A 22,128-nucleotide genomic window follows, 5' to 3' on the forward strand; every position below is an offset into this window, starting at 1 on the left:
CACTCAACCGCTAGCCCGCCTCCTTCCCGCGAGGGCCAACCAGCATCCGAGCGAGGGCGAGCGCCGCACTCTGATTGGCCGCGCCGCCGGCCGCCGGGCTAGGCTGCGCGCCGGATATATGCAGCCGGCGGCTGAGCACGCCGTTGCGTGAGGTGCTTCTCGTGCGCCGGGCCGGCCTGTGCTGAAGCGACGCCTCCCGCTCCCGCCCCGCTCCGCCCGCAGGTGAGCGGCGCCCGGGCCCGCGGCCGCCCCGCGGGGCGCCCGGCAGCCGCCTCGCCGCCTTCGGGGGACGGTTGCGGGGCGCGCGCGGCTCCAGCCGCCCCCTCGGCGCGTAGGCCGCGCGCTGCGGGGGAGGGGAGCGGAGCGGAGGGTCCCCCCGCGGGGCGGCCCCGCGGCCGGAGCGTTACCGGAGGGAGGCGGGGGCGGTTCTGCGCGGGGGGCGGCCGCATTGTGCGAGCGGAGCCGCGAGCTTTGTCCGCCGCCGCCGCGCGGGGCCTGCGCCGCCGCCGCGCGGGGAGCCCCCGGGCCGGCGCCTCGCGCGGGGCCTCCCGCCGGCCCCGGCGTTTACACGAGTGCGGCGACGGCGGCTGCGGCGAGCGGCGCCCCGGCCCTGGGGAGGGAGCGGAGCGGAGAGCCGGCCGCGGCTCATCCCTGATGTACGGCGTGACCTTGGCCGCGTCGGGGGTTACGGCGAGGTTTAAATTCCAGGCGCTGTGTGTACGAGGAAATCCCAGGCTCTTATAAGGCCCTGGTTATGTTTCTCAGGAGAAGGTCATAGATGAGGCTTTCAGACCTCCTTCACGTGTGTTTTTAGCCTTGGTCTGTCTGTAATCCTGCGTTACTAATCCTTAACGGGCTTCCCTACGTCCTTTGATGCCAAGGCTTGCACGTGGTGAGTATTTCCTACAAAGCAAGTGGCTTTCTCCAGTTGGCAGCAGCGTTTGCAGCAAGCCGCCATGTTTCCAGGGAGGGCTATTTTTGTCCAGCCTGGCTCTTGCAAGCAGCAGTAACAGCGGTAGGAACCGTGGGCACTGCTCTCCAGCTCTGCAAGCTAATGCTTCCAGGTGCTGTAAATCACAGGTGAGGCGCATGCTGGATTGCTTTCAATTACCAAAACATTTGGGAATGGCATCCCAAAGAAAAGTGAGTGTGAAAGTTGGCACACAAACTGCACTTCAGTTCTTTCCTGATTTTTTTTTTCTTTTATCAGGCTTTTTATTTTTTATTCTTTCTCTGTAAAGAATAAATGAAATGGATTTCCTAATAAGGTAGTTGTACGGTACTTGGTGATAAAATGGTTGCATCCTGTGAGCTGAACTTTACCTTTTCCAGAGATGTTTCAGTTGGTATGCTTAATGTAGTGGAAATCCTTTTGCTAAAGGACAGTTTAGCAGAATGTATAGCTTGGTATGTAGAATGGGACTTTCTAGTATGTTCCATGTAGAAAAAGAATTATAGTAGCCTGGCAACCTCTGTATATCTATATCTTAAATGTTTCTTTTTATTGAAGAATGCTGGATATACCAAATATAGCTAGATGGGTCACCAGCTTTTGGCTTGTGGGAAATGGGCAACTGCTTATTTATTTATTTATTAATGCTTAGACTCTATTCTTTTAAGTGCGAGCTAATCATTTGGAGCAAAATAAAGATGGCATGGCAGGCAATTCTTACTTCATGCATATGGGCCCAGTGTAAACTTCAGGATCTCTTGTAGGAATTCTGGGAGGGGGGGCATTTGTTTGCTTGGGAAAGGGTGTGATGTGTGTGGCACTGCAGTCTCAGTATGCCACAAATAGGTGGTGAGAACTTCTCTGTTCATTGTGATCATAAAATCCTGCTCTTTTGTCCCTTTGATGCTGCCACAGTAACATCAGTGTGAGTTCCTGATGTAACTGATGACATTCCAGATTTGAAGCTCTTCGTTTTTAAATATGAAATATTGAGGCACATAATCAAACAAGCAGCTCTTCCTTTCAGCCTTAATGCCTGTGTACTCCTATACAGTCTTCTTGGAATGTACTCCAAAGATTGTAGATCTGCTATTCAGTTCACACTCTAGAGTCACTCCTGTGAGAGCTGAAGTGTATTTTTGAAAAGATGCGTCTTGGTGTGTGTTTTTTATTGGACCTCTTATGCTCTGAAGTGTCTGAGGACATACCTATTGGAAGATTGTTTCAGAAAAGAGCTGTACTTTTCTCCTTGTGAACAGTCACAATCTCATACAGAACAATACCTTTTAAATTAAGGTACATTAAATAAACCAAAGAAGGAGTTACTGCATGTACAGACTGTTATTTTTGCTTATAACGGATAATTTAGGGACAGTAGTTGCAGTGTTCAGAGAAGTGGCCTTTTGGAGGAGCTAGAAAATACTTGGTTATTGCCTTTTTAATATTAAAACCTGAGCATTTTTTGTCTGACTTAAAAATATGGCAAAATGAAAGGAAATTGAAGTGGGGCAGGTCTTAGGGTGATGCTGGCTGTTACGCTGCCTTGAGCCGGTTGTGCTGAACTAAACCAAAGGTGAAAGTGATAGTGTTGTGTTTTTTTTCTTTTTCTCCCTCCCTCCCTGTCTCTCTCTCTGATACTTTTTTACAGCTAACTTGTAAAAGTCTCTGCAATTTGTTTGAAGTAATCCAAGTTCTACTAGTAGACTTGATCATCCTAAGCTACTTCACTGAGGTTTTAAAAAAAAAAATCTGATCTTAAGCTATTCTTAAAGAATACCTATTTTTTGTGGGTAAGGATTGTTACATGTCTTAGAAGTCCCAGCTCTGCTAGATTGAGGCTTGTCCTCATCCAGTAAGGTATAGCTGGTAGAGTGCAGCATTGATGGCTAGAAGTTTGTAAGCTGTCGTTTACACTAATCTTTTTAGGAGTCTCATTCCTTACTGAGGCAAGTGTGAAATACTGAATTCTAGTCTGTCTGTGCTGATACACATCTTCTCTGTTGCCCTGTACTGTTTTCAGTTTGTCTTATGACTAGTATTATGCTGCCTTTTTTAACCTGTAAGAATGTCATGGTGGATCAGGCTTAACTGTTAGGATCTCTGGGGGTACAGAATTTTCTGTGCTAAAAGTCATGCCCCTGAAGGTGAGAAGAGAGGTGAAGTAGTTGACTTTTTAGAAATATCTGTTGCTTGGCATGCAGAAAAGATTTTTGTAGAGTTCTTAATCCTTGTGTTTTTAATTCAAGCGGGAGTGATCTTGAATTTCACTGTAACACCTATTTAGTTAGGTGCTCTAGCTCATGTCTTCTCGTGGGTAACTTTTTTTTTTTTTTGCTGCTTACTTCAAGAAGCTGTGGTGGAAACAAATGGAAAAGTTGCAGCCCTAATGGATGATGACTGAACCTGCTGCCAGCTTTGAGTTGTTAAAGCAGCTCTTGAATGTCAAAACAAAACCTGTTCTAGTGGTGGAGTCATAGGGTCTAAATAACTATTATTTTGAATTAAGTGGCTTGGAGAGTAGTACAAGCATAAAGTGAAATTTGTTGGGGGGGGAGATAAAGGAAAAAAGCAATAAATCAACTTCACCTACCCTGTAGGGTGAAATTTGGAGGATTAAAATCGAAGTACAGAGAAATAGTATTTCTAATTGTGGAATAAGTTAATTTGGGATAAGTTCAGTTAAAGGTACTGAAGTTCTCTTCCCTGGTGTTGGAAAAGTCATCTCTAGGGGAATTTGATTTAGTTTTTTGTAAAACAAATGTAGGGTATATCTCTAAATTCAAAGTGCTCTAGGTTTTGTACTCTCTGAATGTTGAGAGAACTTAAATTTTCAAGAATGAAGTTGATCTTTGCTTTGGCTTTCTGAAATCAGAAGGATCTTTTTTCTCTTTCCTCTGTCTGGCTCAGTGCAACATACCTGTCCTGTTATGCTGGTTGAAATGTACTGGTTAAGCTAGCTAGAATGAGCTGTCCTGAGTACTACTTATTGTGGGTTCCTCTGCAACAACATCCCCTTTTTTCTCAGTCAAAAAAAGATTCTCTTGAGCTTAAGGTAAGGATATGAGCAGCCATCAGAACAATCTTAGTGCAAGAGAGGGAAGGGAGGATATTCCTTTTGTTTTAGACATGTTTGCCTAACATGCCTAGTCCCATCTTCATAGCAGTTAAATATACTTCTGGAAGGGCAGAAGGGTTTGGTGTATATATCTGTTTTGGAGCAACTGTTATCAGATTACAAAAAATACCTATATATTCTTCAAAAATCAAGTATTGGCTGACCTGTATGGTGACAGCAGTGGCAGATTGCAACTGGTTTACAAGATTTTGTCATGAAAATACCCAAATGCTGATTGAGCTTCAGTTTGCACTTGAGAGCATGTCACAAAGTTGGTTTTGAATGCCTGAGTGCTTCTCCAGGAGGAACTTAGCAATGTAGCTATCAGTTCACCTCTCCTTTTTCTTTTCATCCCCACCCCTCGGCAGCTTGAAAGACTATAAATTAAAATGCCTGTTCTCATCTGGTACTTCAGCATTTATTAGGCAATAAAGCTTAAGTAATTCGAACTTTAAATAGGTGTTTTCTACCACTTTTCCCCATCTGCTGCCTCTGAGTAATGAGTGGGGCACTGAAGTCATCAACTTCTGATGACTTAGGAGATGCAGAACTATGCTGAGAAATCTGAGAACAGGAGAGAAACATTTCTCATTCCTCTAACATACGTCAGTATATGTTACTTAATAATAAATAATATGCTGCCTATTAAATTGTGTTTCTCAAGTGATTTGTAAAATGGGAAATACACAGGCTTAGAAGGGACATAAATAAGTTGTCTCATGTGACACAGACCAGTAAAACTTTACAAAAAGTAATGCTAAATACCTTAACTGTGATCTAAAGCTGTGAGCAACTGAGGGTATTTGGCTGCTGAAAGGTGACTCCTGCCAGGTCACAGGCGTAGAGCAGCTGTTCCAAGTGTGGCTTTATAATAAAACCTGTTCCTTTTTGCTGATTCTAATAAGAACTCAAATGCTTGTGCTGCTTCTGCAGAGATAATATCCTCTCTCTGCATCCCTGGATTCTCAGAATTGCTGAATAGAATGGTAATTAGATCAAAAAATAAAATAAAAAAAAACAGACTAGTTGGGATTGCTTTTAAAAAAGCAAAGTAGACTCTTTTTGTGGTTTGCCTCATGCTTTAGTCCTCTCCTACTCTCTTCTTTCTCTGCTTTTGAACACAGTGCTTCTGATGTTAGTCCTCTTAAATGGTCACTGTTCATTTAAATGCTAATAGCAGTTAAAATAGCAGTTAAAAATCTTCAGTTTGTTTCTTATTGTTCAGCTCTGCCAAGCAGCAGAAGAGTCGCAGAAGATGCGCTGAATTCTGTCTGTAACCTTCGTTGCATCCGTTTAATTTGTGGCTCACATAGGTTTGCTAGCAAAAGCACAGGCTGACTTCTAGAATAACAGCTCTTCTGCAGCAGTACATGGTTTGCTTATCTGTATTCCTAGTGTGTTGAAGGGCTGTGCCTTAATGCTGGGTAAGGCTTCTCATTCACTGTTTGTAAGCGGAGGGATTCTTCAGTACTAGCATGGGCCGTGTTGAATGTAATTCTAAGCTATTTTTGTCTAGTAATAAAAATATTCTTATTATTGCACTTAAAATTAGATGCTTCCTTGATCATTTGATTGACTTGATTAGAAAGTGTTTAAGCTTCTAACTCACTTTCCTCCTTGTCAATCTGTTGTCATCTGGTTGCAGTGCCTAGCTTTTCCATAGTGCCCCTCATCAGTATGTCTCCATGAGCTTTAGAAGGTTCCAGGTGTGGGCTCTGCCCTTCTGCAAGACCAGGATAATAAAGCACAGAGTCATTTGCCCAGGTGTGCAGATTTACAGGCTCTCATCCTTCAGAATGTCTCAGCAGGCCAGTGAACTTGAACTGCCTCCCTCTAATTATGTGATAGTCTTACAGTAGGTCCTAGTCACTGCAGTGAGTAAAGAAATGGTTGTTGTAAGCTTGAGGTTCCAGATCTGTTAGCTGTTGCTTTTAAGTAAGACTCTTAAAGCCTTCTTTGTCTGCGTGCTGTCACTTACTTGATACTGCTCTGATCTTGGCTGAGCGGTTCCTGCTCCTAGAAGTTCATTGTGAATAGTTGATTCTTATGGGCTACATCAGTATTTCTAGGTAATACAAGTAAAGTTGAGTGCTGGTAACCTCCCAACTTGTAGCAAATTAGATGTTTAAATACTTAATCGTTGGATGAGTCGTCCTCTTGCTTAGCTTTCAGCCTCTGGTTCACAAAGATTAGATGTAGTGAAGTAGCGCGTGCAGTTTGTCTCTTGCCTCTGTTGTAAAATGCTGCCTTTAAGATCACCTCCCTCAGGCGAGAACTGTTTCTTTCTTTATCTGTCAATACAAAAAAGTAGAATCAGTTGCAGACAAGTAACTCTAATGACTTTTATCTTTTAGTTTGGGGACTTTACTTCTCCTATATCAGAATTTAATGCATACTGTATTGCTGTGGCACTGTTCCCTGTGATACAGAATAGGTCTTCCCTGTTACAAGAGACCAGTAATGAGACTGTGATTTTTTTACAAGCAGCATTTTGGCCCTTCTGCTGCTCACCTATTTGGGCTGCTTTCTCAGCACTTGATAATTCAGGGCTCTTCCCCATAGCTAAGGCTATATTAAAACAAGGAAATCTCACATGTCAGTGTATCTGGTATCTTACAGTATTTAAAATATACATTTCCTTGAAAAGGTTTATATTACTGTTCTTACTTCAGAACAAGCTGGTGTAATGCTATAAATCCCCAGTTGAGACAAGAGCACTGGAATTTGCCTAGTGGTGCAAGTTTATCTTGTTTGTATTTCATTGTTTTTTCATTGTTTTCTCTGTAGTGGTTTGTATCATGGTTCACCTAGGTATCAACTTCCTTTTTTGCTTACTCAGCAGCAGTTGCAGACTAGTCATGAAAAACCTGTGGTGTGGAAACCAGTCGAAATTGTTTCGCTATTGTTGTTGATTAACTTGTGTTGTATGTCATGCCATTTGGGAGAATCATTAGGGAATCTTCATGATTTAATTTGTACTATTGTCCAAAGCAAGAGTAGTTAATGTCTTAATGCTAGGTTCTCCATTTGGATAAGTTGTTCGTGACTTGAGTACTCTTGCCTGTTGCCACCCAACCTGAAGACATCCCAAATGACACGTGTGCAATCCTATTAACTATTGACCAGATCTTTAACTTTCAGTGGAACTGCAGTTGTCAAGTGTGTAATGTGCTTACATAAAAATACCCCTATTCTGTGTGAGCTTCTCGAAGTTTCCTTTTTTTTCAAAAAAATGCTTATGTTCAGGAATTACTTGATAACAAAATGAGTGCATAGAGTTGCATTAGAAGTTGGACCATCAGGTTTAGAGGAGGAGCAGATCTTTATCTGGAATACACAATTTGTACAGTTGCCTTTGTATAATTAAAATAAGGTTGTAGAGGTCAAAGATCTGAACTTTAACTTATAGTTTATTTGGATGTTAAAACAGTGGGATGGAATGAGTGAGTTAAACCTGCAGTTAAAAGGGGGGAAAGCTGTTTCACTACCGGAACTGCACGTATTTGTGGTGATTATGCAGGGATGTAATATCAAGTGAGTTAGCTTACAGCATGCTAATGGCCAAACAGAGTGGACTGCTGTAATGCTACTGTCAAACTGTAATGCAGTGCAGTAACTTTGTCTTCTGATCTTGCTATTTCAATTGACTCTGTCCTCCAGAGCACTACATTGGAGTGTGTTCTGCAGTGACCGAGAGCCTTAGTTCTGTATATAATGTCTGAGTTCTGATTACATGGAAAATCCAGTAGAAATAAGATTCAGACTTCACTTGTCTGAGATTTAAAAAGCAACTGCTATTGTTTAGTTCACTCTCATTACACAGCACTTGGAGCTCTTTTAAAAAATGCCAATCTATAGTAGCTGTTAGGTGTTCTTAGAGCCTATTCTTTGTCTGAATACTAACATGTTAATAGGTTTTGTGAACCTAAGTATAAAATTGCTAATATAGAATTTACAGTAATGATTCTAATCTACGTAACTGTGCTTTAGAAATTCAGTGGCTAGCACTGGTTTCCTGCTAGCTAGGAGAATTGTAACAGATGGCTACATCTGTGATTCTGTGACTTGTCACCAACCAAGTGACAACCAATATAAGGGAGGCATTTGTTTTCCATTAAGTGACTTACCTTAAGCAAAAGGCTGGTTTTGCTGCAGAACAGTTGTGATGTTTTTGCTAGTTACTATTTGACTTGCATTCCTATCACTTCACATATACAAGACAAATGGAGCATGTTTCTGAATGAATCTTAAATCACATGATCTTCAGCTTTTCCTGTCAATTCTTCCCCTTTCATTGTCTCAACTGACAAAATCAGGTGGATAAACTCAATGATTAAAGAGCATAATTAAATCATTTCATACTATTATCTGTAGTAGAAATATGGTTTGAAATATTTACAGTTATTCTTGGATCAAATAATAGGAGAGCAGTAATGAATTGTTCACGAGTGGTAGAGAGCAAGATTTCTCTCTGAAAATGTGTGGCTTCTATCATTTGGGTTTTGATGGCTAGGGAACAAGAACAGATGGTAACTGGCAGAGTAGTAGCAGGTGCACCAGGGGTAAAATCAGACTGCTCTCTGATTAGGGCATGTAGAGACTTTCCCTGTTTCTTCTCAGATCTGCTTAATGAGACCTGGGTACTGTGCTATTCCTCTTACATATTAAAAATCACTTCTGACAGTTTTTTTTTTTTTTAACCCTAACATTAGGGAGGACCTCTTTTTAGCATATAAATAGGTTTATTTCAATCAGCACAAGGAAACTTACCTTCCTCATGCACTCAGTACAGTATTGGGCTGATTCAGTAGAGCAGCGTGGAAGATGATGTGACTGCTTGCTGGCTAACATGGTAGGGATTTCTTCACTTGTTACTACATCTTTCAAATTTTGTAAGCTATTGAGATCAGAGAGCTGCAGATAATAGAAAATCTTCACTCAAGATGAGTCAGTTAACAGCATTCTAGTTGAAGCTTGTTTTGCAAGATAGAAATTTGAATGCTGGATGTCTACTGAAGTTGGGTACTGTGCATACTGACCAGTGCTAGGAGCTTGGGTGCTAACACATCCTCAAATAGTTGCAGTCTGCAAGCTCTGCCAAGACAGCCAAACATTATTTGCTCTTGCCTACTGTATGTGAGGTGCTAGACCACAGTTGTTGAGTTAGAAGGAATTTAACAGGTTGATTTGGACATAATATTTTGGATATACAGAATACTGGCTTCCATGTCTGTCCTTTTCTTGGTGTTCCTGATTAGACAATGTATAGCAGACTGCTGATTCACCCATGTTGGTCTGCTCACTAATGCTCCTCCGTAAGCACTCAGCTGTCTCCTCCCCTGTCCCACAACAGATCTTCATGCATTCCGCATGCCTTTTTTGTCCCTCCTTGTTCAGAGGTTCATCTTTTTCACCACCTCAGATACTTTAGCTGGCAGCCCCATCCATGTCTTACTGGATTGCTGTCTTTGTCCACAGGTTAGTTGTGGGCATGTCTCTTTGCCCAGGATGTAAAATGCTGCTCTGGGGTGACAGGAGTAAGCTTGGCCCAGTGTAACTTTCAAGGCATGTACTACTATGTTTTTCTTCGTCACTGTTGCTTCTTGGAGCCAATTACACAGTCTTAAACAGATAGTGAATGATGACCCCTGGGTTGCTTTTTAGAGGGCTCAAGTTGGGGGAGTGTTGCTTTTGATTTGTGGGACCCCTCCTAAACTTTGTGCATATTGAATTTGCACTGTGCATTTGGCAGTGTTGTATAGGAGAAGGGGGTTAGGATGCCAGTAATATGAAGAATGTACTCTTAAGTGTTGCACCTGGCCTTTTAACTCCCTTTTGGATAACATGTGCTTGACTACAAATACCTTTGTTAGCTTTTCTTTGTCAGCATTACAAGGCAGAGAAATCAGCTAATGCAAAGTCTGTAACACATCAGCAGGAAAACTGCCAGCTAAGCTCCTATTCTGCTACCTGTCAGAGTAACTGGCAATGGCATATGAAGCAGGAAAAAAACAACAACAAAACAAACAAACAAACAAAAAACCCACTAGTTCTGTACTGGGCAACAAGAATGTGATTTGGTATTGGTATTTTTCTTCTGGTGGTATGAACTTTTTTAGGTGTTTGAAAGGAAGGAAACAGAAATGTCCTTTAGTTTTTGAGTGACTTGCACTGAAGATAGACCTTCTGTAATGCAATTGTAAAGATTCTTTTTCTGTTTTACAGATCACTGAATTTAGGTATGTGATAAGTAGAGTTGTCCCTGGCCCTACATGTGGCACTGTGAATTTGACCTGGTGGACTGAAGTGATGTCTAATTTGCTGAGTTGAGGAAGCAAGAGGAGAGCAGTATTCATTTGCATGCATAGCACAGTTGCTTAATATAATCCGATATTCCTTTTAAATAGGAATGTAGGAGTGTTGTGCTTTTGACAAAAATAGATTGGGCTTGCTTTGACCTTTTTAAAATGCCCTAAATAAAGTAGCATAGGCTTTACTTTAGAACATCTGACTTCTAATTCTGATTGCAAAGTCAAGTGAGGTAAGTCAAACTCAGACTGACTCTACATGACTTAGCCACTTAGCAAATCCTCTTGGAGAACTGTACTTGCTTATTGCTGAGGGTCCATAGGATAACTAAGTGCATGGATGTTGAATTCAAACTTCCTTACCCATGCAGCATCCGATTCTCTTCCTACTTGTTCTCTTTCCTCTTTCTCAGCGCCAGTGATCGATGACTCTGGAAACGTATCAGTTGAACTACTTACTGTGGTGAAGATGCTCGTGATTTATGTGCTTTATACTGTGGCTTGTTATCAGGATGTGTACAGCAATTGGAGATATAATTATTTTATGGAGTTTTTTCTTAGTTTTCAGTCGACCAAAGAAATGGTGATGGAGAAGCCAAGTCCCCTGCTGGTCGGGCGGGAATTTGTGAGGCAGTACTATACTCTACTGAACCAAGCACCTGACTATTTGCACAGGTAAAGTTCTACTTTCGTCCATGGGGCATATGTGAGAGGGGGTGTCTTTTTTTTGCATGGGGAATGTCACAAGCAGTAAATAAAATCATTCCCTCTTTTTGGTTAGCTGGACTTCAGACTTTTACATGTCAAAACCTTATTTATCCAAGATAGATTCACAATCTGCTCTGTTTGGATCAAATGAATTAAATAACTGATAATAAATATTAAAAGAACTAGAAATATGATAGGTACTTTTGGAAAATACTATTTTTATCATCTTAAAAACTCAGTTGCCGTAAGTGTGCTGTTAAACATGCATTACAAATTTTTAGAAAGGAAAACAGGATTTTAGAAGCCACATGTCACTTCTAGATGTGGCCAATATAAATAAAAGTGGGATAAGTGCTGTGTTAAACATTTTGTGGTCTCTTGTTATAATGCCCTCTGACTTCAGAGAATAATGTTGATAACTGTATTCTGATTAAGATTGGCACACAGCAACATAAAAGAGGCTGTTTCTTAAAGGAAAATTGGCTACAAATAGTTATTTGAATATGTTCATTTTCAACTTGATTGAAAGTGTGCCTTGTTTTGCTGTGCTTTGAGTTGCTAGATAAGTGACTCTAAAGGGCACGGGGGGCAACCACTCTTAAGTGTTCCATAAACTAAAAGGAGGATTTTAAGAGTTATTCTCCACCTTGCTAACCTTCTCTTTCCAGGTTGCAGAAGAGTTTAGGTATGCCATGAATTTCAGTTCTAGCCTTGTATCAGCTGTCAGAATGGACTACCATGATGCTTGTGACACTCTTTACCTTCTAATCTTCCTGCCTTTAAAAAGGAAGTTTTACCTGTTATAGATGAACCAAAAGCAAGTTTTGCTCGAAACTTAAACCAGAGCTTGAGAGAAGTTGTACTCTGTTTATTTAGACTGCTTATGTAGACAGAATGGCGCTGTATTATCTAGGTATCATATGAGACTTTGCTGTTGGCTGTTAGCTCTGTAGGCATCTGACATATCAGAATGCTGTAGGTTACACAGAAGAACTTTGTGGTATGTTTTTTTAGTCTTGAAAAATGCCAAAAAAACCCCCCAAAACTATGGAATTATAAGGATGTATCACAGTAATGCGGACGGATAGAAGCATAGTATTCATAGTGCACTCCTAGAGGCTCAAAGCATAATGTTGTTAAAATACTTCCCTTCAACAGGTTTTATGGAAAGAACTCTTCCTATGTCCATGGTGGCTTGGATTCCAATGGAAAACCAGCTGATGCTGTTTATGGGCAATCTGTAAGTACTTGAAAACTTCTTTTCCTTGTGGCTGAATCAAATACCCACATGTGATTCATTGCCTTTGCCTAAATGCCTCTTGTAAGAGAATCAGGAAAAAAAACTGCCTAACTGTAGACAGCAATAGTTAGTCAGGATGTCTCCTTTTAAAAAGTTCATAATCTGAAAATGCTTGTGAAGCAAACTTAAAATTTGGAATACAATCTAAAACTTAATGTTTTATGTTTTTTCCTTTCTTTGGAAACCACTGATTTAGCAGAAGTAGCTTTTGCTATAACCTCTGTGTGTATGTGTGTATTTACAGGATATCCACAAGAAAGTGCTGTCGTTAAACTTCAAGGATTGCCACACAAAGATCCGCCACGTGGATGCTCATGCTACCCTCAACGACGGCGTTGTGGTCCAGGTGATGGGGGAGCTCTCCAATAACATGCAGCCCGTGCGCAGGTTCATGCAAACGTTTGTGCTTGCCCCTGAGGTATGCTCTATAGGGTGTTAGTACTGCTCTAAGCCTGCTCTTATGCTAGGATTAATGTGGAGGCTGTTTAGGTGAATGTTGAGAGTCTGGAGAGTTGGGCTAGGGAGATCACTTAACACAAAGTTGAGTGTAGTATCCTGCAGGTTCTTTATGAAGCTGCATTAGTTCCATATGTTAATCATGATTATCATCTTTACAGTTGTAAATATCCTGACCTGTGGTTACTAAGTATCTGTAATGCTTTTGTGTTCTAAAGTTGTTTCTTTTATTTGCCCTCCTAGCAACTTAGTGTAAGAAAGGACTAGTGAAAGAAATGCTTTTTCCCATTTGTAAGATGTGGAATCCAGATTTCTGATTCTGGTTTTATTAGAGGTTTGAAGTGACATTCAACATGCAATACTGTAAATATACATATAAATGCAATATAATAAGTTGCAAGATCAGTTTTATTTCTCAGTTTGACTGTTTTTCCTATGGAGCTAGGAATTGGTAATGCAGAACCCGGAAGCTCTCTCCGCCTCTTTCATCATAAACTACCAGAATTAAGTGTGGTACAAACTTCTTAGGTGATCAGTCACTTTTGTGCATATGCGATTTGGAACATGATTGCAGTGCATCCCTGCCCTGCTATTTGGGGCAGGGGGGAAACCTTATACTGGGACAGATTTTCTTGAAAGAGGCATGTTTGGGTTTATCTTAAGATGAGAGAAGGACAACTTGCACAATCTGTTCTTGTTTCCTTATTACTTCAGTATTAATGTGATTTGTGACTTCAGCAAGCAATGTTATAAAGTAACTCCACACTATTTATTCTGCCTCCAGCTGTGTTTTTGTACCAAACTGTTAGTAGTCAAGATAGGTTACAGAAGGCTAAAGCTGATACTTTTGTTTAGCTTTAGCTGTCAGTCTTTCTAGGACTTAACTCTTGTCATACCGATCCTGTCAGTAGTAAGGAAGAAGCATGTAGCTCCTTTTTCTGGTGAGCTGAGCTGAATTTCTGCTCCAGGAGCCATGTTGAGATCGCCTTTCTCAGAGTGGTCATTGAACAGTCTTTTTGTCTTCTGCAGCATTAAAGTTATCTCCGTCTTTCTGTCTCAAATGCTCTGTTCCTTTTATGGCAGTTTGGTAGCTACTTTCATCTTCACAGAGATCTCTTACCCTTTTATTTTAACAAAGCAGCATTTTGATTTTTGTCATATGGATGAAGGTGTGTTATCAATAAAACAGTCATTGAGCACTCTGTGGGTTTTTCTGCCATATCAGACCTTGATATTTAGCTGTACTCTTTGGTGCATGGAACAGGCATAAATGACTCAAAGCAGACTCTCTTGCTTTCTCAGCTTTACTTTGCTGCCGGTCAGAATTATACTTGAGCTAATCGGTGACTAGAGTTGCTCTTAAATAATAATCTAATTACGCTGATGTCAAGGGATACCATCTGAGCTATGATATAATATAGCACTCTCCTCTAACTTTTGGGGAGTGAGAAATGCTTCCTGTGTTTGGCAACAGGCTGCAGAGGCAGTTAAACTTGCCTAGACTGACGGTTTTCTTCCTGCTTGGGAATCCTTTGTAGGAACTGCTGACTGTCCTGTTTGTATTTGTTGCTTTGTACTGTTGGTGTCAGGGAGGACAGACCAGTGCCAGGCTTTGTCACTGGTAGTAAACTGTCATGTTGGGGAGGGGTTTGTGCCTGTTGTAATCAAATCATTTCCTTGCTTTGTTTTGTTTCAAGGGTTCTGTTGCAAACAAGTTTTATGTCCATAATGACATCTTTCGCTACCAGGATGAGGTTTTTGGTGACTCTGACACAGAGCCTCCTGAGGGTAAGTGCCAGGAGTTCTTGAATAGTTAGAGTGATTATTTGTTCCTGGGTCTATTTTAATGCTTGGTTCCCAGACTGAAGGAAATCCCTTTGTTTTGAGACAGCAGATCAGCACTAAGCTTGGTGATCTCTTGGCTTTTTTTTCCTGACCCGCGATCTTACCTTTCTTTGATCCTGCTTTCTGCACTTCAGCAAACACCTGAATGTTGTAATTGCTTTCTAACAATGTTACTAAAAAGTTCTTTGAGTAGTAGCAATTTACATCCAAGTAACATGAAACATGCTGCTTGACTTTAGCCAAAACTGAATAACTGAAGTGATGGCAGAAATATAAGGGAGTTTTCATTGTGTTATGTCTTAATAGCACTTTCTGTGTTTGCTTTTCAGCAGAAGCTTCAGCTGTGTGTTGTGGTAGATGCCTTAGGTTAGCACGGAGTACTGAAGATGAGTATGGTGACTTTTTTTTTTTTCTTTTCTGACTTCATGTAGAATCAGAAGAAGAGGGGGAGGAACCTGAGGAAAGGCAGCAGACACCTGAGGCTGTTCCTGATGATAGCAATACTTACTATGAGCAGACTGTCAGGTAATAACGTTGTATTGGTTGAAGCCAAATGTTGTCTAATAAAGTTTGTGGAAAAGTTAAATGAATTTACTGCTAGTCATGATTTTCCTTGACAATCCAAGACTTCTGTTAGTAAAGCAACTGCAATCCAAGAGGGCATTCCACTGAAAAATCTTCCCCAGCTTATGCAATGCTTTTGCCATTCTGTAGTGTAACCGCGTGGAACTTGCATCCCTGGGTAGTGTAGCTGTATGTAGACAGACAGACATTGCCTGTGCCCCTCTCTTGATTGTGCTTAACTTCCCATTTGGAAGGCAACATCCCTAACCACCTGCTGTTGGGATTCAGTATAATGCTGCCTTAACGTTTGCTTTTTGTGGTTCTTTCTAGTAGCAATGACTTGGAAGAACATGCGGAAGAGCCAGCTGCAGATGCAGAGCCTGAGCCGGAGCCAGAACCCGAGCAGGAGGCTGAACCAGAGGCACAAGAAGAAAAGTCTGAGCCAGCACTGGAGGAGTCAGTTCCAGAGGAGGCTGTGGAGAAGAGTCCTTCTCCAGCTCCTGCTGATCCAGCTCCTGCTGTGCAAGAGGACTCCAGGGTAATGAAAACCACTCTTGTCTCTGTGATATGATGGTTTTTGAGGGTGTTCATGACTTCTGTTTGAGGTTTGTAGTATGTGGGATTTTTTGTTTGTTTTGGGTTTTTTATACTCTCTCCTCTGGCAAGAGGAGACGAAATATCTGGAATCAGAAGTGTTTACATGCTTTAACTTTTTTCTCCTGCCCAAATTACACTTCTCATGACCAGTTGGCTCCTTCTCGTTGGCTGCCCTCCAATAAATTGAAATTCTGTCTGGTAACTGGTTGATCCAATATCAAGACCTAAAGCAAGGCTGCATGTATTTGGTAGTATGGGGGCTGTGGCAGCAGTTTAGGCTTAAGTTTTTAATTAAAAAGTCTTTATAAAGACAACTTCTGGAACTTTGCACAGACAGTGATATGCCAGATTAAGAAAATAGATGAAATGTGACTTTATTCCTAGCTGGGGATAGTTGTCGCTTGTCAAAGGAGTAACTGGGAAGGCAGTACATTGATCTAATACTTGGGTTTAGGCTGCTGCTGTGGCATTTCAGCTCTACACAGAATACAGAAATTGGATAGAAGTGTGAGTACATGAACTCCTTTGAATTGGAATGGTTCTAAGAAAGGTCTGGGAAAGCTTCTAGGTGGCTGGATCCAGACTTTTAAAGTCTCAAAAACAGCTTAACACTGTTGCTGTTATTCTCCATCTACTAGCTGTAACATCAGGAGTGTATTTCTGAAGAACAAAATCTTAAGTGTGAGTAATAATCTTTATTTCTTTAGACGTTTTCATGGGCATCAGTAACTAGTAAGAACCTTCCTCCCAGTGGAGCTGTTCCGGTGTCGGGGATACCGCCTCATGTTGTGAAAGTACCAGTCTCACAGGTAGGAATCCTACACCAAGAGCCACTTATTGGCAGACTGGCTGCCAGTCAGTTGTCTGGGGCGCCGGGAGGGGATATAGTGAAATCTACTTGCTTGTGATTTGAATTTTCACACAGGCTTCATTGGCTTCCAAAATCAGTATATCCTCTTAGACTTTATAACATGATATTCCTGTGTTTTTTAGTTGAGAAGGATTTTTTCTCTGAGGAGAAAAGGAATGTTCATGTGAATGCAGGCTGTGTCTTTAAAATAAATGCACCCTCTTCTAAAGGAGAGGCAGCTTCTGTAACTTTCCCTTTTGCCTGTTCGTGAGTGTGGTTTTATCTTAATTGCCACAGTACTCTGGGCAGAGGCACTTTATTGTCCATAATTGTGAATGAGGCAACGTGGAAGTTTAACTTTGTGCAGTGACAGGCATACTGGCTTTCAGCATACAAGCCACAAAGTGTAAGCATACATACATGAGCTAATGTGCATTTTATAGCCACTGATGAAAATTGAATTTAATCTTTCCCCCCAAATTCTCAGCTTATTAAAACTTGTTAGTAAGCTCTGAATAGCTGAATTGTATTAATTCTTGCATGTTAATTCTTTGAATTTACGCAGCCTCGCCCTGAGACAAAGCCGGAATCTCAGACTCCACCACAGAGACCGCAGAGGGATCAGAGAGTGAGGGAGCAGAGAACAAACATCCCGCCACAGAGGGGTCCTAGACCAAGTAAGAAAAGCTAGGAGGGATGAACTCTTCTGTGCTTATGTAATGGTTTTCAGGAGACCTTATGATAGCTGATTAAGGTTTGGAAATGTCACCAGCAACAGTGCTAATTGTGGGAGGGAAACTATTTTTGTTGATGAAGATCTTTTAGTTGATGTTGGCCTGAATATCTGCTGCATTGTCGAGCTGCATTTGAAGTAGTGTTATGTGAAATATGTAGTTGTCTATGTATAGAAAAACAGGTTAAAATCTGGATCTTCTAAAATATGCTAATTCTGACCATGACTGACTCTGTAAGAAAATCAAGTCTTCACAATAATCATAAACAAGTTCTCCTTTTTTCTTCAAGTTCGTGATGGTGAACAAGGCGACGTTGAGACTAGGCGGATTGTGAGATACCCAGACAGTCATCAGCTGTTTGTTGGGAACCTTCCCCATGATGTGGATAAAAGCGAGCTAAAGGACTTTTTCCAAAGTAAGTTGCTCCACTGAACTTCTTGCAGGGGTTGGGGGGTGCAGCCATCGTTGTGGTCAGCAGGACATTCTAATGTGTGACCCCAGAACTTGGCTTTTCTCTTGCAGGCTATGGAAATGTTGTTGAACTCCGCATCAACAGTGGTGGAAAACTTCCCAACTTTGGGTTTGTGGTTTTTGATGATCCTGAACCAGTTCAGAAGATCCTTAGCAACAGGGTGGGTAAAGCTTTTAGTCAGAGGGTTTGTTACTAATAGGAATGTTTCCTTCTGTTCATCTAACAAAACATATTCTAGCCAATTCTCTTCTAATTTCATATGTATTTTAAAGTAAGGATACTTTGGCTTCTACCAAAAGACTTGTAGAACTTTTTTACAGGTAGAGAATACTTTTAGTTATAAGAACTTATTAAATAAGTTCATATTTGCCTAAAGCCTCAAAAGATACTAAATTCAGTCCATCTCTAATGGGAAACAGCTGAGCTGTGTAGAAAGTAGGGAAACAGCTTCCAGGGAGATGAGATGGAAAGAGTCTGACCCTGTGAGCAAGTAAGATCTTCCTTTTTGAAAGGAGAAGAGGTTGAAAGGGAGGAACTATTCTAGTGCTGACTGAGAAGAATCTCCTAACAGAGGCAGGAGGTACCTGCTCAGGTTGTCAGCAGTGGTTGCTAATGCAGAATTCCTGCCCCGTGAGTGCATGCAGCAGTGGTAGGCAGTGAATCCAGAGGCAGTGTCAGAGCTCTCAGTATGTTCCCTTGCAGCATAGCTCCTCACCAGGCAGGGCCTTCCTTTCTTCCTTGCCTCCTTCCTGTGCTCCAGTACTGCCACTGCATTTCTGGCCTTATGTTAAAGGAAGGGGGGTTAGTGAGGATTTCCTTTGCAGGCAAGTCCAGTGTTTTGTGCAAACAGGTGCCCTTAAGCAGTGGGACTTCTTTCAGGGTGAGCTTGGCTATAAAGGAGTTCTAAAGGCTTTAGTGGACCGTTAGCCAAAGAAACTAAATCTGTTGGCTGGTATGGAACGTGGGAGTTTGCACTGGAGTCGGTGGCGAGGCTATAATGAGGTGCTCTGACCTTTCTGTCCAGCACAGCTGATGGCTCGAGAAGGGCAGTGCTGCTTCATCCTCAGACTTAACCTGTTCAGCAGAAGCAAATGGTTAGCTGTTGCTTCTCATGAAAAATCCGCCCTGTGGGTGATAGGAACGCTTTTATGTTCTTGTGTTATGCAGGTGTTGAAATTCACTTGAAATGAGTGAGTCTTTTTCTTGGAATTCTCAGATTTTTTTTTTTCCAATTTTAGCTCTTTATTCGTAATGAGGCTTATGCTCTGTGCTACTGTTCTGCTCTTCTCCTGTCACCTCAGTGAAGGTTCTTAAGTCACTGCTTACTACTGTGATTGCAAATGTTGAGCTTGACACAAGTGAAAGACTTTACTGGTTTGTTCACCTGGGTGGGATGTGGAATCTTGATATTTGTTGTGCCAAAAGAAAAAATCAACCGGAACTCAGTCTAGTTGTGAACTGTGAATTGCCACATACTGATAAAAGTAGCTTGATTTCTTTTAGAAGATATGTCAATGTTTAGTGTTATGCCTGAGATGACTTTTGAAATGACTAAGATTTTCATGTGTGTTTATATATAGTATTCTCCAGGAAGGTGTAAGACTGGTATGTATTTTGCCCACAGCCCTTTTATCTTTCCTAGTAATTAATAAAATGTGTTAATTTGAATTGGAGAGAGAAAGACACAAGACAGGGCTGCAGAAATGGGCTTGGCGTTGGAGGGTTGCAGCTGGTTACTGACGGCTCCTGTTCTGCTCTCTGTTGCAGCCCATCATGTTCAGGGGAGAGGTGCGCTTGAACGTGGAGGAGAAGAAAACACGAGCGGCCAGGGAGGGCGACCGCAGAGACAACAGACCCCGTGGACCTGGAGGCACTCGTGGGGGGCTGGGAGGTGGGATCCGAGGGCCTCCACGGGGAGGCATGTCCCAGAAACCAGGATTTGGAGCTGGAAGGGGGATCGGGCAGCGCCAGTGAATGCATCGCGGATGGTGACACGGTGACGCAAACCCTTCTTCCTGCAGTTTTGTGAATTTCAGCCTTGGGTATCTTGGAATGTGGCCCTAGCCTGTTATAGACTGCTACGTTTGATACTATTTTGGCCCTTTTTTTGTTTGTGTTATGGTTTCGTGATTTTTTTTTTTCTAGTCCTTGTCCCAGATTCCAGCTTTGTGGAACAACGTTTTAGGAAAAGTGGATTTTAAAAAGAACTGAATTTCCTTGCTCACTTCAAACTTATGGACTGGATTTTTTGGTACCAGTGGTCTTTCCTAAAGGAATGTTTCTTTTTTTGTTTTTTTTCTCTTCCCCCTCTCTACTGAATTTGGGTGCATTTCAGTCAGTGGAATAATATTTCACGTGCATGTGTTCAAGAACCTCTAGGAAAACATAGTACTTGGCAAGTGTTCCAAGGGCAGGAAAAAAACTATCAATTTATCCCTTGAGGGTCATATGAACATCCTCTGGTCTGGAGATATTGCCACTTGAGAAATTGACATTCATCTATCTTTGTGGCGCTGTAAAAGTGGAATAATGGGTATCCGTAGAATCTTTTTTCTTTTGATACATGATCACGGAAAGGAATTCTAACTACTGTTTTACCACTTTGAAATTTTGGATTGTGGGATAGGTTTTAAATGTCTAGAACTTGACTCTTAAAACACTTTTCCTGAACTTGTGAAATTTTTTATTGAAATAGGGAGGTTTTTCATGTTTAGTTTGTATTTGTATAAAAAAAGCAAAATTGTTGTGCCTTCTATTTATCTCTCATTCCAGTCTTGGCAAATTGTTAAAAAAATAAAAAATAAAAAAGGTCTAGATTTGCTTTATCAAGTTGAGAGTATCTTGGAGTTCTTCCAGGGGAGGAAGGTCCCCCATCTGTCACCAGCTTTGGTAGGTAGGAGTGGTACACCTTAAACTTAGTATTTTCAGGAGGAAAGAAAAAATGGTTACTTAAATGCAGCCAAACTATTGAATGGAAGGTAAGTAGTTCTTGGGTGCAGAATTTCATAGCAACTTTGATTTGAGGCTGGACAGGTTCCATCATAAATGCTATAAAATTAGAACTGAAGTAGAAGTACTTTTTGTTGCCTTCTTTATGCTTCTCTGTATGTGTGCTAAGCAGTTACTTTTGCAGTTTAGGCATTAATTTAATCCCTTCAGTCTGCCCTGAAATGGGTGGCATTTTTATTGGGCGTGCAGCAGGTGTTTCTGCCTCGGAATTGAGTAAGTTACTGAACACTGTCCACCTTTGAAAGGATGAGACCGGAAATGGAAAACTCATTTCACTGGAAGAGTTTTTAAGACTGTACTGCACAAAACAGCATTATTTCTGATCACTGTGGTGTGTGGCATTTGCAACATCTGCATGGAAATGGCAGTCTTGAGTCCACAGCAGACCTGATCTCCTGGCACCACTGAGAGCTGCTCGCTGAGGTGGTTAAACCTGCGTTGGGGTTTGATGTTTCCACATTTTTAACATAATCTCTGTGCAGATACCATATATATCTCTTTACCTTTATTTGCTCTAAAGCTAGAGCAGAATTGCCCTGCCCCAAAGGGCAGATATGTATTACCTGTACCAGAGAAATAACTTGTTGACGTTTACTTGCCAAAGGTAGTGGTTGAGTTTGGTCTTATTAAATGTCAGTAGAGCTTTGGGTTTCTGTTGTGTTTTGACTACATCTTCACTGTTGTGTTGTTACAATATCTGTCCCTTCCCTTTTTATGGATGTTTAACGTGTTTACGGTCTGTTCTGAGAACTCAAAACAAGTATCCTGGTAGTTTGGAGAAGAGCTAAACGTGCTGGCCGGGGGCTGCCGTCTCCTGAGCAGCACCTTGGAAATGCATCCTGCTTCCCCTCGTGGTGGTAACTGGCATTGCCTCCTCAAACCTTCCCGGGTTTGTACAACAGGATTACCCCGGGCATCATCTGTGACTGCATGACAGAAGTCTGTCACTGACATCTGTGCTTGTTGCTTGCAATTTCTCCTTCTCATTTGTTGCATTTCCACTGCTTTTGTTGTTGAGTTCAAAACAATAAGATTGTGCTTTGGACCATCAAAGTGCTATTTATTAATAGAAACTTTGGACCATCAAAGTGCTATTTATTAATAGAAACTTTTATAGCTCAACCAAATGGATGAAAACATCCATGAACCTGGAGTGACACTTCTGGAGTGTGAGTTGGGCAGTTCTGGGTTCCTGTTACCTGGGTTGACAAAAGCTGA

General features: G+C 41.5%; 1 protein-coding gene across 3 annotated transcripts; it reads left to right on the top strand.

The window, feature by feature from the left end:
* The first annotated feature begins 96 nt into the window (after positions 1-96).
* Positions 97-20,730, top strand: G3BP1 (G3BP stress granule assembly factor 1). Of its 3 annotated transcripts, none has more exons than XM_088536789.1 (12): positions 97-222; positions 10,937-11,050; positions 12,242-12,323; positions 12,628-12,801; positions 14,537-14,627; positions 15,116-15,209; positions 15,579-15,786; positions 16,553-16,654; positions 17,261-17,372; positions 17,719-17,844; positions 17,931-18,061; positions 19,669-20,730. In XM_088536789.1, the coding sequence occupies exons 2-12, from the start codon at positions 10,956-10,958 to the stop codon at positions 19,873-19,875; spliced, it is 1,422 nt and encodes a 473-aa protein (XP_088392915.1). In that variant the 5' UTR covers positions 97-222; positions 10,937-10,955; the 3' UTR covers positions 19,876-20,730. The 3 variants fall into 3 exon arrangements, with proteins under 3 accessions (XP_088392915.1, XP_088392917.1, XP_088392916.1); XM_088536791.1 differs by having other exon boundaries at positions 17,952-18,061; XM_088536790.1 differs by having other exon boundaries at positions 15,582-15,786.
* The last annotated feature ends 1,398 nt before the right edge of the window (positions 20,731-22,128 follow it).

Source organism: Tinamus guttatus, unplaced genomic scaffold, assembly GCF_059628265.1.
Source record: "Tinamus guttatus ecotype Peru unplaced genomic scaffold, ASM5962826v1 Tinamus_guttatus_pri_ptg000710l, whole genome shotgun sequence".
Classification (NCBI taxonomy): domain Eukaryota; kingdom Metazoa; phylum Chordata; class Aves; order Tinamiformes; family Tinamidae; genus Tinamus; species Tinamus guttatus.